Source organism: Chlorocebus sabaeus, chromosome 21 (genome assembly GCF_047675955.1).
Source record: "Chlorocebus sabaeus isolate Y175 chromosome 21, mChlSab1.0.hap1, whole genome shotgun sequence".
Lineage (NCBI taxonomy): Eukaryota > Metazoa > Chordata > Mammalia > Primates > Cercopithecidae > Chlorocebus > Chlorocebus sabaeus.
In genome coordinates this window covers 81,260,472-81,277,672 of record NC_132924.1, presented here as the reverse complement: position 1 = coordinate 81,277,672, position 17,201 = coordinate 81,260,472, and the positions used below count along the sequence as shown (strand labels likewise).

At 39.3% G+C, this 17,201-nt stretch overlaps 1 protein-coding gene across 50 annotated transcripts in view; it reads left to right on the top strand.

Moving 5' to 3' along the window:
- NRCAM (neuronal cell adhesion molecule) overlaps window positions 1-17,201 on the top strand; it is a 305,485-nt gene that overhangs the window by 266,789 nt on the left and 21,495 nt on the right. For 16 of the 50 annotated variants that reach the window (XM_073009252.1, XM_038004500.2, XM_038004486.2 and 13 more), the window contains 8 exons: window positions 1,950-2,147; window positions 2,253-2,323; window positions 3,653-3,878; window positions 4,642-4,757; window positions 6,151-6,355; window positions 8,726-8,848; window positions 10,176-10,361; window positions 11,433-11,468. In XM_073009252.1, coding sequence (XP_072865353.1) covers window positions 1,950-2,147; window positions 2,253-2,323; window positions 3,653-3,878; window positions 4,642-4,757; window positions 6,151-6,355; window positions 8,726-8,848; window positions 10,176-10,361; window positions 11,433-11,468 — 1,161 coding nt within the window. The remainder of the gene's footprint in view (window positions 1-1,949; window positions 2,148-2,252; window positions 2,324-3,652; window positions 3,879-4,641; window positions 4,758-6,150; window positions 6,356-8,725; window positions 8,849-10,175; window positions 10,362-11,432; window positions 11,469-17,201) is intronic. The other 34 variants (XM_073009268.1, XM_073009263.1, XM_073009258.1 and 31 more) reach the window with 3 other exon arrangements.

The window sequence follows — 17,201 nt, the reverse complement described above, 5'->3', positions numbered from 1 at the left end:
ATGAGGGTGGCCTGGAATAGACTGAGAAACGGTCAGATTTTGGATATATCTTAATGGTACAGGCCACTGTACTACCGAGAGTGTGGAGAAAGTAGGGAAATAAGAAGGATTCCAGGTTTTGACCTGGGTTGTCACTATCAATTGGAGAGGAGGATTAGAATTAGTTTTGGTACTATCCAGTTTGAGATGCTGTCATGGACAACCAAGTGGAATTGTCGAGCAGACAATTGGACTTTCTGAGTCTGCAGTTCAGGGAAGAGGTCTGGGCTACAGATGTAAATGTGAAAGTCATCCGTTTATAGGGCTGAAGATCACCCAAAGATGAATGTGGATTGAAAGAAGAACTCCAAGGACTTAGTTTTGAACCACTGCAACACATACAATAGTTTTAGTTTATCTTTGTGTTTACCGTGCATATCATGGTACCTGGCCCATAGTAGGCAATCAGTGAATATCCAACTACCTGTTATTTTACAAGGGTAAAAAGTATACATACCACAGAATTTTAGTAGATGCAGAGGCTATGCACTGAAAAGTATGTCTTCCTCCTGCCCCTGTCTCCTAGCTCCTCTGGCCACACCAGTATTATTGGTTTATATTCTCTGAGAGGTAGTATGCATTTATATGCAAGTGAATATGTCTGTTTATTTGTTACAGTAATTTTGTTTTACATTTACACAAGCATAGTATCTAGCACACATGATTCCATATCCTGCTTGGTTTCACTTGACAATACACTTTAGAAATCATTCCATTTCAGTACGTATGGAACAGCCCTATTCTCTCTCTCTCTCTCTCTCTCTCTCTCTCTCTCTCTCTTTTGAGACAGAGTTTCACTCTGTTGCCCAGGCTGGAGTGCAGTGGCTTGATCATGGTTCACTGAAGCCTTGACTTCCTGGGCTCAGGTGATCATCCCACCTCAGCCTCCCCAATAGCTGGAACTATAGTTGCACGCCACTACACCCAGCGAATTTTTTGTAGAGATGGGGTTTTGTTGCCCAGGCTGGTCTCAGACTCCTGGACTCCACCCGCCTGGGTCTCCCAAAGTGCTGAGATTACAGGTGTGAGCCACCGCACCTGGCCCACAGTCACTTTTAAGAGCTGCAGAGTATTCCATTGTGTGGATATAGTGTAATTTGTTTAGTCAGTGTCCTGTTGATGGATGTTTAGGTTGTTTGCAATTAGGTTGCTTCAATTGCAAATAACACTGCAATGTAAATTCTTTCTCATGTGTGTTTGAGCCATTTGTGTGAGCCCATTTATTCAAAATAAATTGCTAGAAGTAAAATTTAGTATGTGCCTTAAATATTGACAGATTTTCTAAATTGTCTTATATAGAAGTTGTCCCAACTTACACTTCCTACAAAGTCAGAGAATGCTTGATTCCTTGTGTCATATCAACAAAGTGTGTTAAACCTTTGATTATTGCCAGTGTGTTTAGTGGATTTAATTGCCAATATGTTTAGTGGAAAATGGCACTGACTATATTTAATTTAATTTATACTATTATGAAAAAAAATTTGATCATCTTTTCATATATTTAAAGTTTTTAGGGACATATGGATTAATTCTAAACAGTTTTAAGTAACTAAACTCAGCATGCTAGAGAAAGAATACCAGGTCTGGTAAAATCTAAAACTGTTAAGAATTAATCCATGTTTCCCTAAAAAGTTTAAATATATGAAAAGGTGCTCAAATTTTTTTTTGTAAAAGGAGAAATTAAATTAAATACAGTGAGATGCCATTTTCCACTAAAATGTTATGTGTGCTTAAGTATTGAGGATAATGATAACTCTGAAATCAAAATATTTTAATGGCATTTTTCTTGAAAGTAAAATAATTCATGTTTGGTTGCCTGTGTTGGGTTGCCCTGTTAGTTATAGCTAGCAGCTACCCCTGGGTTGACTCAATTCACCATCTTGGGTTGGGTGTGTGTGTGTCGTGACCAGAATTCATCATCGAATATGAAGATACAATGCATGAGCCAGGACTGTGGCACCACCAAACTGAAGTTTCTGGAACACAGACCACAGCCCAGCTGAAGCTGTCTCCTTACGTGAACTACTCCTTCCGCGTCATGGCAGTGAACAGCATTGGGAAGAGCTTGCCCAGCGAGGCCTCTGAGCAATATTTGACGAAACCCTCAGGTAAAGCGGGAAAGCAGGACTTCTAGGGTGCAAAATGAAATAAAAAAGTTTTCCACTTTTCGTAAAAGACCAAAGCTTACGCATGTGTGGCTGCTTAACTTCCAGAACCAGATAAAAATCCCACAGCTGTGGAAGGACTGGGATCAGAGCCTGATAATTTGGTGATTACATGGAAGGTGAGCTATGATGCCTTCAAATTTATTCGCTATTTTTTAGAGTGAAAAAAAAAAGTTGTTTGAAAATAATATCTACATTAAAATCTCATTTCACCTATTTCTGGGGGAAATATATATATATATAAAAAGATACATATATATCTGTACTTAAGAGGCAGTATTATGTAGTTGTTAAAAGCTTGAGCTCTGGAGTCAAAATGATTTGGTACAAATCCCAGCTCTGCCACTAACTCTGTGACCTTAGGCCAGTTGTTTAACATCTCCGTTAGGCACATGTGTGATGAGAATAATAATAGAACCAGTTTCACAGTATTAAAGGAGCTAATACATATAAAGCACCTAGAACAGTGCCTAGCGGATACACGTGCTCAAAAAAATGCTAGCTATCATAAAGAAGCAGCTGGGGCTGGGGCCGGGGCCAGTGGCTCACGCCTGTAATCCCGGCACTTTGGGAGGCCGCGGCTGGCAGATCATGAGGTCAGGAGTTTGAGACCAGCCTGACCAACATGGTGAAACCCCATCTCTACTAAAAATACAAAAATTACCTGAGTGTAGTGGTGCATGCCTGTGATCCCAGCTACTCAGGAGGCTGAGACAGGAGAATTACTTGAACCCAGGAGGCAGAGGTTGCAGTGAGCCGAGATTATGCTACTGTACTCCAGCCTGGGTGACAGAGCAAGACTCCATCTCAAAAAAAAAAAAAAAAAAAGAACCACCTGGAAGACATGCACCAAGCCATTCCCAGCAGTCAACTTCTTTAGTGGGGAAAGCTTGTCTGTGTTTTCTGGATTTGGAAAATTAACATATATTTACTCATAATTCAAAACCTATTTTAGATAGATCCATACATGCATACTTAGACATATATGCATATATGTACATATATTTATACAAACATGTAGAAACAACAGAATGACAGGCTAGCCTTTTTTTAATAAAGAGGAAAACAGTCCATAAGTTTCCATCTGCAAGTAAAATGGACAATGATGTACTGTTGCATAAACAGGAATATATAAAGGATTCTATGTGACCAAAATGTCTGAAGAATCACCATCCTTGACTGTAGAGCCAGAGTTTGAAAGGTTTATATGGTGTTTATTGCATCAAGATAGTAATTTACAAACTTCGAAATGTTGATCCCAAGCAAGCTTTGAATCTCATTGCAAATGCACAGTTGATAGAAGGTCCCTGGAGAAAATGGTTAATAGCTTGTGTTTTAGTATTTCAATGATCACTTTCTGTAGGTCTGGGAATTGAATTTGCTGTTCCTGTAAAAGACTATGCAGTTGATCTGTGTTATAAGCTCTGGTTATTTGGCTTTTCTTGTAGCCCTTGAATGGTTTTGAATCTAATGGGCCAGGCCTTCAGTACAAAGTTAGCTGGCGCCAGAAAGATGGTGATGATGAATGGACATCTGTGGTTGTGGCAAACGTATCCAAATACATTGTCTCAGGCACACCAACCTTTGTTCCATATCTGATCAAAGTTCAGGCCCTGAATGACGTGGGATTTGCCCCCGAGCCAGCTGTAGTCATGGGACATTCTGGAGAAGACCGTAAGTGATGCCGTTTCCTTTCTACTTTTCCCCAGCAAAACAGACTTGCAAGCCAAGGCCATTTCCAGAGCTGTTCAGGTTGCAAGGGAGGGAGGTGGCAATTATTTTGCATGACTTCTCTGAATTTAAACAGCCTGCTGTGTAAGAAAGAGAAGTTCAGAACTTTCGAGGTGATTGCAGTATAGTTGTCCCTTGGTATCCACTGGGGATTGGTTCCAGGACACCCTGCCTTGGACACCCAAATCTGCAAATACTCAAGTCCCACAGATGGCCCTATGGAACCCGCCTATGTAAAAAGTCAGCCCTCCCTATCTGTGGGTTTTGCACCTGAGAATACTGTGTTTTCCATCTTCTTTGGCTGTAGATGCAGAACCTGCAGATGTAGAGGGCTGACTGTATTTGTGTGGAAAAAAAAATCCATGTGTGAGTGGACTCATGCAGTTCAAACCTGTGTTGTTCAAGGGTCAATTGTACTTTTTAAAAAATCTCGTTTTCCTACTCAGGATGCTGAGGTGAGAGGATCCCTTGAGCCAAGGAATTTGAGTCTAGCCTGGGCAACATAGCAAGATGCCATCTCTTTAAAAAAAAAAAAAAAACTCTCACAAAGTCAAACAGATACCCCAAAATCTGTGTTCAAGCCTTAATAATCCATAAAACAGGACTGGAGTATGCTTCAGGCCAAAAATTATTAGAGATAGTGATATTTATGGATGAAATTAAAAATAACATTGATGCTTCTACCGCTTCCCTGTCCTTTTCCTAGTCCCAATGGTGGCTCCCGGGAACGTGCGTGTAAATGTGGTGAACAGTACCTTAGCAGAGGTGCACTGGGACCCAGTACCTCTGAAAAGTATCCGAGGACACCTACAAGGCTATCGGGCAAGTGAAGGGGGACCTTTTGTGGCTTTCTTTAGTAAGGGCAGCAGCGAATGCCACTTGTCATGCACACCACAGGAGGTGGGGCTTATTTGGTTCATTGCTTTGTGAACTTGTGGACTGAAGAGTTCATTTGGCTCATTGCCTCAGGTAGCCACTGCCAGAGTTGACTTGAAATCTCACTGCATCCAAAATAAGAAAAAAAAAGTTTTCTCCATTTTTCCCACTGAGGATCTAACATTCTGCCAACTAAGTATGTATACAAAATGGGGAAAATTAATTTTTTAACGACCTAGAATATTACCAACTGTAGCTAGCTTTAAAGCAATATGGACCACATGTGGTGAACACATAAAATTATCCTGATAATCATTTAGGCGTTTTAAAAATAATTCAGAATATACTTTAAGACCTTATACTCTCAGCTAGGTCATTCTTATAAATATCCATTATCTTTGTTCTTGAGATGTACTGAAAGGTAAATATCCGTTATCTTTTTCCTGAGAAGCACTGATTCATAGAGATTTGTTACCGATAGGCAGCCAAGCAAACAATCACTACTTTGATTTGTTTAGCCTGCCCTCTAGAGGTCACTTTTTGTACTACATCACGTTCAACCTTTTTCCTCCCCGCCAGCTTTGCCAGATTCTGTATAAATGTTGACGTCTCTTGAAAATACCTTTAAATTCCTAAGAATTTAAGAGAACTTAATAAACAACAATTCTGGATTTGTGACCAAAATTAATCAATACTTTATTACCCATCTCTCCAAAACCTGTGCCTGCAATCAAATACAAAAAAAGGAGTATTTTAAACTAAGTGATACATTTTGATTTAGTGGAAAAACTCTAGACTTTAAGTGGAGGATCCCCTGTGGCTCTTGATAGCTCTGTGGCTGTGAAAGTCACTTAGTAGCCCACACGTTCATCTGCACCATATGAATGACAGTAATAAAAGCCTCACTGTGGTGTTTAGGATTAAACTAAATGATAGATTGTACGTGAACATGTATTCTGGAAAAGTATGTAAACATTGGGCAGTAGTTTTTATTTTTAGAATATTTTATACAAGTAAAAGACTTAAATTCTGTTGTCCTCCATTTCCCTCATGTTCTAGAGAAAACCATATGGGTCTCACGAGGTTTTCATTTTCCTTAGACTCCTGTGACAAAATAGTGTAGCCCAGCTTTGTCATGTGGCTATAATTTAATTTCCCTCATTATCTATGGGCTTCCATTCCTCTTGCCTCAGAATCAATATCCATCAGTTTTGTTAGTAATTTTCTTCTAAAATATATCAAGGGAATTTTCTGGAAAAACAACAATTTCAATTTTGTGAGCATAAGGAATCTTGTTTCCTCCTTTGTGCATTCCTGACTTTCGTTCTTGCTGTTTCAGATTTACTATTGGAAGACACAGAGTTCATCTAAAAGAAACAGACGTCACCTTGAGAAAAAGATCCTCACCTTCCAAGGCAGCAAGACGCATGGCATGTTGCCGGGGCTGGAGCCCTTTAGCCACTACACACTGAATGTCCGAGTGGTCAATGGGAAAGGGGAGGGCCCAGCCAGCCCTGACAGAGTCTTTAATACTCCAGAAGGAGGTATGGAATGGATGCGTCTCTAAGATCCCAAGAACATATGGCATAGCCTGAGAGGTTTTGCCTGACAGAAGGGCTACTGATCAAAGTATATTCTGGAAGCCAAATGTGATTGAAATTCCCATAGATGAATACAGCACACACAAAGCTACCAAAATGTCAGATCACATGTGGCCTAAGTGTGTGTAGGAGGCTTCAGAACCCAAATTGCTGTTCTGAAATGCCCTCTCCCTTGACTTAAAATTTTTCTTCACACGCACTCTCTGAAACCTTGCTACTTTGACGTTTATTTGGATCATTAACTTTCTGATCTGAAAGAGGTTCCATAACTTCTCTTAGTGTCAGTAGCCTCATCTGAAAAGCCTGAGAACCAAATTAGATAACCTAACAAAAATACCTGGAAAGGAAAATATTTCTATAAGTTATAGTTTACTTCTGTAGCTTTTTTCTTAGTGCACTTTTCTGATTTATTTGAAAGTTGAACTGAGTTAGAAGGTTGCAAGTCTTGACCAAGTGGATTGGGAACAGGAGGGAAAAGTCATTGCAGATATGGGCAACTGCAAGGGAGGGAGTAAGGGAGGACCAAATATATATTGATCCAGGAGTCGGGGGAGAAGGAATTTGGACACAGGGACAATGGAGCCTTGTGGGTGATGGAGAGAGGGGCCCATGTGGTAAAAAGAATGAAGATTGGAAAAGGCAATAAAATAAGCTTTACCTATTTTAAATTTTGCAACCATATGCCACTATGACAATGACCAGATAGCTTCTGTAGATTGCTTAGCTCTTTTTGATAAAAGAAGTTCACAGAAGATGCACCCCACCCTGGCTGCTGATTGAAAGATTCATGATGCGAGCAGCTGCCCAGCAGCCTCTGAGAACCACCCTGTGTCCCAGCTCCCATCTCATTATAAGTTTTTGTCCTTAATCTCACTGTCCCTTAGAGAGTCAGGGCTCTTCCTACTCGAGGCTCTCACAAGTGAAGCCTCACACTGGTTCTTTAGGTGATTCAGGGAAAGGTGTCATAGAGGAGATATCAGAGAATTGAAGGAAAAAGAAGAGAGGAAGAAGTATGTCTGAAGACAGAAAGGTACGAAATAGCCTGGCTCCTTCAGAAAACTGCAAGTTGCATGGCCAGAACTGGTAAGAAAAGGGAGGAAGGTCAGCTAGGGAAGGCTCAGATCATGGATGGTCTTGGGTGCTATGGACCAACCTGCAGGCCAAAGGCTGTTAACCTGGGGACTGAAGTCCCTTAGGGAGTCAATGAATGGGTTGAACGAGCTCCATGAACCTCCTGAAATTGTATGCAAGATATGTGTATATTTTTCCAGGGAGTGTTTATGGCTATCATCAGATTCTTAAAAGGGTCTGTGATCCCCCGCAAAATAAAGAACCACTTACTGGGTTGGGGAAGCTTAGAAGCCTAGAATTATGTGCCAGGCATGGTTTCAGGACCAGCCAAAGACATCTGAGGGCCTAAAGCAGAAAAATGGCAAAGAAGATGGGGATAGGAAGAAATAGATATGGTTTAGATTAAGGGAGTGGAGTTAGTGTCTGAGGAGATGATGGAAATGAGGCAGATAGGGAAGTTCAGATTGACTCTCTGGTTTTTGGCTAGAGTGACAATAGGGAGAGTGGTTCCATTGGTTCGTTTCCAGGGGCAGTGGTAGGGGAGGTAACCATTGTAAGAGAGAGCTGCCACCAGCCATCATCCTCATGAGGAAGTGAATAAAAGATGAGCAGACATGTTTCCTCTGGTGATTTGCCAGCCTCTGCCACAGAGAACCTGAGACCCCTCGGGCCTTCCCAAGGGCCAGGGGTGTGCCAAGGTTGGGCTTTTGTCTGTTCACCACCAGATCCTGGGCAGCTGTCAGCTCTCAGGATAAGAACGTCTCTGCACCTGGGCGTGCTGGCCCAAAGCCCACCAGGCAGGGCATTCTGACTGTTTGGAGACACCTGGTTTGTTGGAGAAAACAGTCCTTAATGGTCCAGAACACAGCTGCTTCCACTCACAGATCCGGTTAGAATAGTTTCACTTGGTAGCTAGTTTGCTTCTATTAAGACACCATTCATGAGTCAAATAAGGACTGCCTCTTTTTAAAATATTAGGTTTGAGTCCACCTAAAGGCAAAGCCATTATGTGTTTTGAGAGGATGGTTTTATTGAATATAAATGTAAATGACAGGAGAGAAAAAGGAAGAGAATAACTAAATGGGTGCCTGTCACAGGTTTGTACTAATGTATTTTCAGCTGAATCAGGAATGAGTTACTGAAACCCAAAACCTTGAATCGTGTGAGCACGGTGAAATGTCACTTTAATATATATTGAAACATTCAGAAATCTTTGTGTTGACTGTAAGTTCTCCCTGTAAGTCCCCAGTGCTCCCTCGTCTTTGAAGATTGTGAATCCAACACTGGACTCTCTCACTTTGGAATGGGATCCACCGAGCCACCCGAATGGCATTTTGACAGAGTACACCTTAAAATATCAGCCAAGTAAGCTGTTGGGAGGAAGAAAAGGGGAGATATGGTTTTATTTTATTTTATTTATTATTTTAATTGACAAATAATTGTACCTCACCATGGGGTACATAGTGATGTTTCGATACATATAGTGATCAGAACAGGGGAATTCGCATATTCATCTTCTCAAATAGTTATCATTTGTGTTGGAAACATTTAATATCCTCCTTCTAGCTGTGTATGGAACACCAGAACTTAGTCTTTGTTTCTAGCTATCCTTTCATATCCTTTAACTGATCTCTCCCTGTCTCACCTTCCCCCGTCCTTCCTTTATCTCTGGGATCCTTTGTTCTACTTTTTACTTCTGTGACATGAACTTTTCTTAGCTTCCACCTATGAGTCAGAACATGTGGTATTTAACTTTCCGTTAGAAATACAGTTGTTGTTGTTTTTTGAGATGGAGTCTCGCTCTGTCGCCCAGGCTGGAGTGCAGTAGTGCGATCTCGGCTCACTGCAAGCTCCGCCTCCCGGGTTCGCGCCATTCTCCTGCCTCAGCCTCCGAGTAGCTGGGACTACAGGCGCCCGCCACCACGCCCGGCTGATTTTTTGTAGTTTTAGTAGAGATGGGGTTTCACCGTGTTAGCCAGGATGGTCTCGATCTCCTGACCTCATGATCCGCCCGCCTCGGCCTCCCAAAGTGCTGGGATTACAGGCGTGAGCCACCGCGCCTGGCTAGAAATACAGTTTTAAAAATACTTAACTGTTATCAGAAAATACAAACTAGTTTTTATTTATGTCTTTAGAATATATACATATACCTTCAAGTGTTATTTCAGAAAGAACTTCAAATCTTACTTTTTAAGAAAAATGATTTATATATTATTAAAAATTAAGTAATCTGTAGAATAATACGACCTTTAGGGGTGGAGTTTAAGTGAGTGCTGTCATTAAATCAGATATGCATTTTCTGTAAATAGAAAATAGTTCCTTTGGCACAAGTCCTCTGAAGAAAAATGTTTGGGGTTATTTAACAATACGACTCCACCTGCAAGAACACAGGGGAAAAAATTCTATTGTGATTCAACCACAAAATTCTTCTAGTTTATTAGCCAGTAGAGAACATATTCCCCCTTGTGATATGATATAATGATATGATATGATATGATATGATATGATATGATAGAACATAGTGTAGGAGCTGTTAAAAAGTTATCACTTAGTTATGCTGGGCAAAGAGTGAGTGGGATTATAAAAGTCAGTGTAAGCCAGGTTGAACATTTTTAGTTGATGTATTTATTTATAATAGTATTCCCATCACAATTAATGGAGAATGCACTTGTTTGTTATTTCTTATTGACAGTTAACAGCACACATGAATTAGGCCCTCTGGTAGATTTAAAAATTCCTGCCAACAAGACACGGTGGACTTTAAAAAATTTAAATTTCAGCACTCGATATAAGTTTTATTTCTATGCACAAACATCAGCAGGATCAGGAAGTCAAATTACAGAGGAAGCAGTAACAACTATGGATGAAGGTAAGATGGGTATGTATAAAATCCATATAATCATAACCATCATGAAATAAAAATCTTTAAGTTTATGCTTTCTTTTTCCTTCTTGCTATGGAGTGTCTATCTTACCCGATTAATGCAAACACTTATTTGTAATTTCTCATTCTGATATATAATCAGCTATGTAGTTCATATTGGACTGTGATATTTTTCAACTATGTGAAACTTTTTAAAACTTTATATTAAAATCTTAGGGCGGGAGTGAGTAAGCATAATATTTGCCACACTTGAATTTGAAGTTCAAGAGAATGTTGTTTCCTATTTACAACTGTATATATTATATATATTCATGCACAAACATATATATGTACACATACATATAATACATACATATATGCATACACAGACATATGCACCTGTATACACACAAATATATGTAATTCGAGTTCTGGTCCTGATTTACTGGAAATAATTTTCTAGCTCACATATCGATTTACATTTTCTAGCAAGGAAATCGAAGCAATTATTAAATAGTGCATTTATTTTGTGTTTGAGCAACAGATTTTACATTTTGATATGTACAAAGAAAGCAAAATAGAACATTACAGTATTTAGAAAAGGAATTAACACTTCTTTTCATACTTTAAAAAGTTATTCTGAAAATCTTGAGATTCAATGAAAATTATCAAAAATATTATAAAAGATTTTCTGGTTTTGCATGTCTCTAAATTGTAGAGTTGTTTAAGTATTATTCATTTGACTATCTTTGATAGCATAAAAAATTGACAATTTCTGTCCAAAAATTGGTTTGAAATATCCTAAGCCTTCTTACATAATAAACAAGTATGAATAATGCACCTTAAGAAATGTGTTTGAATACCCAGTATTCAAACAGGGTATCCTGATAAAATGTTGGTACTGGATTTGAGTACTGGATAAGTTTGGGGACACCAACATATCTCTGTCCCCTGTACCTGATGTGGTACACTTCATTCTTCTTGCATGCTTTAGCGTTTTAATAAGTGTTTTTGTATTACTATACATGCTTATGGGTGTGTTACATCTAACTATATAGTGTCCTGTTTCTGTTTCCCTTCATTAAAGCTGGTATTCTTCCACCTGATGTAGGTGCAGGCAAAGGTAAAATAATTCATCTGCATGACTTTATACATGTGTGAAATTTGCAATGTGAAACATGGGGAAGTGCAGCATGGGTAAAACAGAGAAAATAAAATATGCCTTGAACCACCAAAAGAAGAGATCTCATCCAATCTTGACTTTGAAATTAATTTCTAGTCCTTTCTTTACAAGTAGAAAGCCACATATTGAATTCTCCAAAAATTTTTTCTTGAGACTTATCCCTGGTACAAATCCTAATCTTAACTTTTAATACTATGATTTTGGCTGGATCAGACAGGACCAAAACTGTGGATTTGTCACAGATCCTCTATATGGCCATGCCACATTATTTGGGGTTCAGAAATATTAGCCCTGTGATGAAAGCAGCCTGGTAGAAATCAGATCAAGCAAGCTTCCTGTTCTATTCTGATTTAGCTGCTCTTCTTGTAGACACAGTGTACACTCGGCTGCCATTGCACAAAACCATCTATTTGGAATTACAGCATAGCAATGCCCTCCAACTGGTTTGGGACTAAGTCTCCCTGAGCTTAGGGTCCCCTACAAGTGAGTCTTCCAGGTGACCAATATGGTCTTCTCAAATGTGTTATCCCATCCTGTCTTCACCCAACTGCCTAAGTCTCTTCCTCCTGAGTAACAGCCAACAATCCACAATGGATTACTTTCATTCTCCTTTATTTCTGACAGCTCTCTGGGTCAGAAAGATTTGTTGAGAGAATGGGCTTGAATAAGTTGTAATATGTCTTCCACCTGTGGCAATGCCAAAGATGCCCCAGTCTTTGACCCCTGGCTGCTGGTTGACCAGTCAGCTTTTTAGAGAGCAGTGGAGCATCTGCCACTGGGCACTGTTTTCACGTGGCATGCCCGTGGTCAGGGGTTTTCCTGGGCGTTCACAGATCAGGTGAGTGTAAACAGGAATGAAGAAAAGGAAGACCAAGAGAAAAATGTGCTTTACCCTATATTATTCAACTCTTGTGAGCTTAGACTTGATAGATTTATTCTATTTGCTTAGAAATTTGCTTATATTCAGAGCTTTGGTAAATTACAAAATATCAATCAGATAGATTTTGGAGGTATTGAATAAGAACTATAGCCATTTTCAGTAACCTTGAGAGTATTATATTATATTTGTAGTTTTAGACTTGAAAGGATGAAGTTGTAAAAATTCAAAATTTTTATATCATGGAAGATGTAAACTTACTTCTGTTTATTTGTATACTTCCTTCCTATGATAATTAGATATCAGTTAAAATTATTAGTTGTTTTACAATAATATATTGCTTTATAACTTCAATTGGAGCATTTCACTAAAAGCCTGGCCTTGTTTCCTATGCAGTGGACATGTCACTGTGGCCGTGCCTAGAGCTGCTAGCAGAGAAATTGTGCTTGAGCAGGACTGTCTGTGAAGCAAGTCTGAATTCTCAATGGACTTGTCACGTTAGAAGCAGATGTACACTCCACTGGAAAAACATCACCCCTCTGTTTTTAATAAATTAAAACTGAAATCTTTATTTAAAGAGTTTTGGTTTTACCATTTGATGTTACTAATTTGAATTGTGAGCTACTTAATGGTTAGAGAGACAAGCAAAAATGGAGTGTCTGAAAGTTCATTAAGCCCCCAGTATTAAAATCTGATGGATCTCAGATAAGAAAAGGAATAGTGTTTAAATAAGGGGTAAAAAAAGCTAATCTGACCTTAATTTTAATATGGTTTATTTTAATAGTTCAGTAGTAGTTAAATATGGCTTACATAATAGGGTATTTTGCCATGGTAAGACTTTAAACTGCTCAAGCGTAATTTGTGATCCTGGGTTTTCCTTCCTTAAAAATATTTCTTTTTTTCAATCTGAAAATGAATTCTATCCTCTTCTCTATTTCCCTTCTCCATGTGGAGTTTAGCTGCTCTGTGACAGGAGAAAAAATAAAGTTCTCCACTATCCTTCCAAATTTTAATTTTTTAAATGTATCTTTTAAATTTTTATTTAAATCAGGACAAAAGGGAATAAATAAGAGATGAATAGAGATAAAACATGTGATATCGTTAGCTATGGAAACATCAACATGGCCGGACATGGTTGCTCACACCTGTAATCCCAACAGTTTGGGAGGCCGAGGCGGGCAGATCACCTGTTGTCGGGAGTTCACAATCAACCTGGCCAACGTGATGGAACCCCATCTCTAATGAAAATACAAAAATTAGTTGGGCGTGGTGGCAGGCACCTGTAATCCCAGCTACTCAGGAGGCTGAGGCAGGAGAATTGTTTGAACTTGGGAGGTGGAGGTTGCAGTGAGCCGAGATTGCACCACTGCACTCCAGCCTGGGCAACAAGAGCGAAACTCCATCTCAAAAAAAAAAAAAAAAAAAAAGAAGCATCAACATCTAATATGATTTTATTATGAATTATGATTTCATGAAAATTGGTTTTAATTCATTTCTGGTCAAAGAGGGGAAAAGAAATGCATCTGAGTTTACATTTTTTAATTTTCTTACAGATTTTAAGAGATGTTAATGAAACCTAAGTTTTCAAATGTATAATTACAAAAGGATTATAAACCTGAAGGAAAACCCATGATAATTCAATTAACTATATGATGCCATACTAACCCTTCTTCTTACCATTCTCCTCAATATAATTAAATACTCAAGACCTTTGAGTCATTTATTTTTGTCCTTTTCCTTGTTGGATTAAAGCTCTCAATATTTGTATAGGAATTACAGTTGATTGGCATATTTTTTCAATTTCTGTGTCTCTTTAAATGAGGCTGGGTGTGGTGGCTTATGCCCGAATCCCAGCACTTTAGGAGGCCGAGGCAGGCAGATCACTTGAGGTCAGGAATTTGAGACAAGCCTGGCCAACATGGTGAAAGCCTGTCTCTACTAAAAATACCAAAATTAGCCAGGCGTGGTGGTACACACCTGTAGTCCTAGCTATTCGGGAGGCGGAGGCAGGAGAATTGTTTGAACCCAGGACGCAGAGGCTGCAGTGAGCTGGAGGCTGCAGTGAGCCAAGATTGCGCCACTGCACCCCAGCCTGGGGGACAGGATGAACTCCATCTCATAAATAAATAAATAAATGATTTCAGGGTCTGGAATTCTAGGAAGTAGACCTGTGAAGGCATGTATAGAAATGAACCAAAAATGTGCAGGCTCAAAAAGATTTATGTTCCCAGTTTTGCTGATGATCCACAGTGCCATATCCATTGCATTTGATCTGGCACTCTGGGGACCAAGCATCAAAATACTCTTCTAGGGTAATTAGCTGGAATACAGAAACAGGGAGAAACTAACTGGCAAGGCAGGAATCTGCATTCTTGACCTAACGTGCAGCCTGCTATGGTCAAGCAGTTAGGAGTGAGTAGAGAAGGGTACTGAGGATCAGCCAGTGCTGAACCCCTTCTGTGACCTGACTCTCACTGTGTTCTTTTACTGAAGAACCCGTAAATACAAAATGAAATTCCTTTTTTGGCCTAAACGAAAACAAAACAAGACAGATCTAGAAGCATAGAAGGTTCAATCAGTTCAACAGTGAACGTGTCTCTGGTACATAAAATGCACCTGCCTTTGTTTAAGAAGCTGTTTGTATAAAGACAATAAGACAAACCCTGGCCTTGACATGCTTAAAATCTAGCAGGTAAGACCAACGTAATAAATAATAACATAATAAATTGACGCTAAACTAGAAATTGGAGCAAAATGTTATCTGAATACAGAGGCGTGAACCATTTATTTTGCCAAGCAGAATCAGGAAAAGCTTCACAAAGAAAATAATATTGAACTGGGCCTTGAAGCCCAGTTTTTGTTTTGTTTTATTTTTTGCAGATGAGTCAGGGAGTTGCAGTGTGTAAAGTCTCGGTAGGGGTCATAAGCACATGGGGTTTGAAAACATACTGGATGTCTGGGTTATATCCAGCGGTCCACTTAGGCTGACATGTAGAGAGTGTGTGGAAAAGAGAAGACCCTGAGATGGGACTGGAGCAGTGGGCAGGGCCAGATGGTAACAGCTCTGAACGGCTGTGAATGCTCTGCTAAGGAATTTGTATTTACCTATAGGCAGAGTTTTAAACAGAGAAGTAGCTAGATTAGAGTTGTAGTTTCAGCAGCTAAATGTAGGTAACTACACTGGTGGTCTCTACAGAGGAAGACTTACAGCTGGGAGAGGCACACAGGAAGCAGCCCGTTGGGAAAGCCCAGAGACGGGACACTGGAGCTCCCTGTATGGTACAACATAGGTGCTCTGTGAGTCAGAAAGTGGATGAGTGGCAATTAAAAGGAAGGAGAGTTTGAATTCTCTATAGTAAAAGTGGCTAAACAGCATGCCTTAGGAAATTGTGGTATCTTTTCTGGGTACCTGTAAGAATAAGCTAAATGCAAATTTCCAGTGTATAATACTTTATTATTAACTATAACTAGTAATATGATGCTGTACATTAGATCTCTAGAACTTGTTCATCTTATAACTGAAAGTTTGTACCCTTTGACCAACATCTCCCATTTCCCCAACCCCCACCCCACCCCTAGCCCCAGGCAACCACTATTCTACACTCTGTTTCTCTAAGTATAACTTTTTTAGATTCCATATGTGAACCCCAAAAATCTGAGACAGGTTTTAGTTAATTTAGAAAGTTATTTTGCCCAGGTTGAGAACATGATCCTGTGACATACCTATAGCTCAGGAGGCTCTGAAGACATGCGCCCAAGGTGGGCAGAGCACAGTTTGGTTTTATACACTTTAGGGAGATATGAGACATCAATCAACATATGTGAGATGAACATTGGTTTGGTCTGGTAAGGCGGGACAACTCGAAGCAGGGAGTTTGCAGGTCATAGGTAGGTGAGAGACAAACGGTTGCATTCTTTTTGAGTTTCTGATGAGCCTCTCCGAAGGAGGCAATCAGATATGCATTTATCTCAGTGAGCAGAGGGGTAACTTTGAAAAGAATGGGAGGCAGGTTTGTCCTAAGCAGTTCCCAGATTGACTTTTCCCTTTAGCTTAGTGATTTTGGGGCCCAAAGATTTATTTTCCTTTCACACACATTTAAGTGAGATCATGTAATATTTGCCTTTCTGTGTCTGGATTATTTTAGTTAGCACAGTATCCTGCAGGTTCATCCATGTTGTTGCAAATGGCAGGATTTCCTTCTTTTTTAAGTCAGAATAATATTCCATTATATGTGTGTGTATATATATATATGGTAATTTCTTTATCCATTCATCTGTCAATGGATATTTAGGTTGTTTTCATATCTTGACTTTGTGAATAATGCTGCAATGAACATAGGAGAGTCGATACCTCCTAGAGATACTGATTTCATTTCAATAAAACTAGAAACAAAATAATAATAATGAACCGTTCAGAGAAGAAACTCTGAGAAGGGAGCACCCATAGAAACCAATGTAAAAAATAAAAAGAAACTAAATGCTCTTTTGTTAGAAGTACTTTGCTCTTCTGTTAGTAAATGCTCTTTGTGTTAGAAGTATTGTGGTTCTGCCTTGAACATCTTCCATAATTACTCCAAGATTAAATTCCTTAGTTTCAGGATTCCAAAATTTTTTAAGAAAATTAATGTTTTTCCTGGGTTGCCATCGATGTTTTACACATGTGTGCATATTTGCTGTCATTGATTGATCATATTCCTATTATTTTTTCCTATAAGAAGAATATCTCAGAAAACTAAAATTAACTAGGTCCACAGAAGGACTCTGAATAATTCAGTAATCAGTTTTGCCCTCTGCTA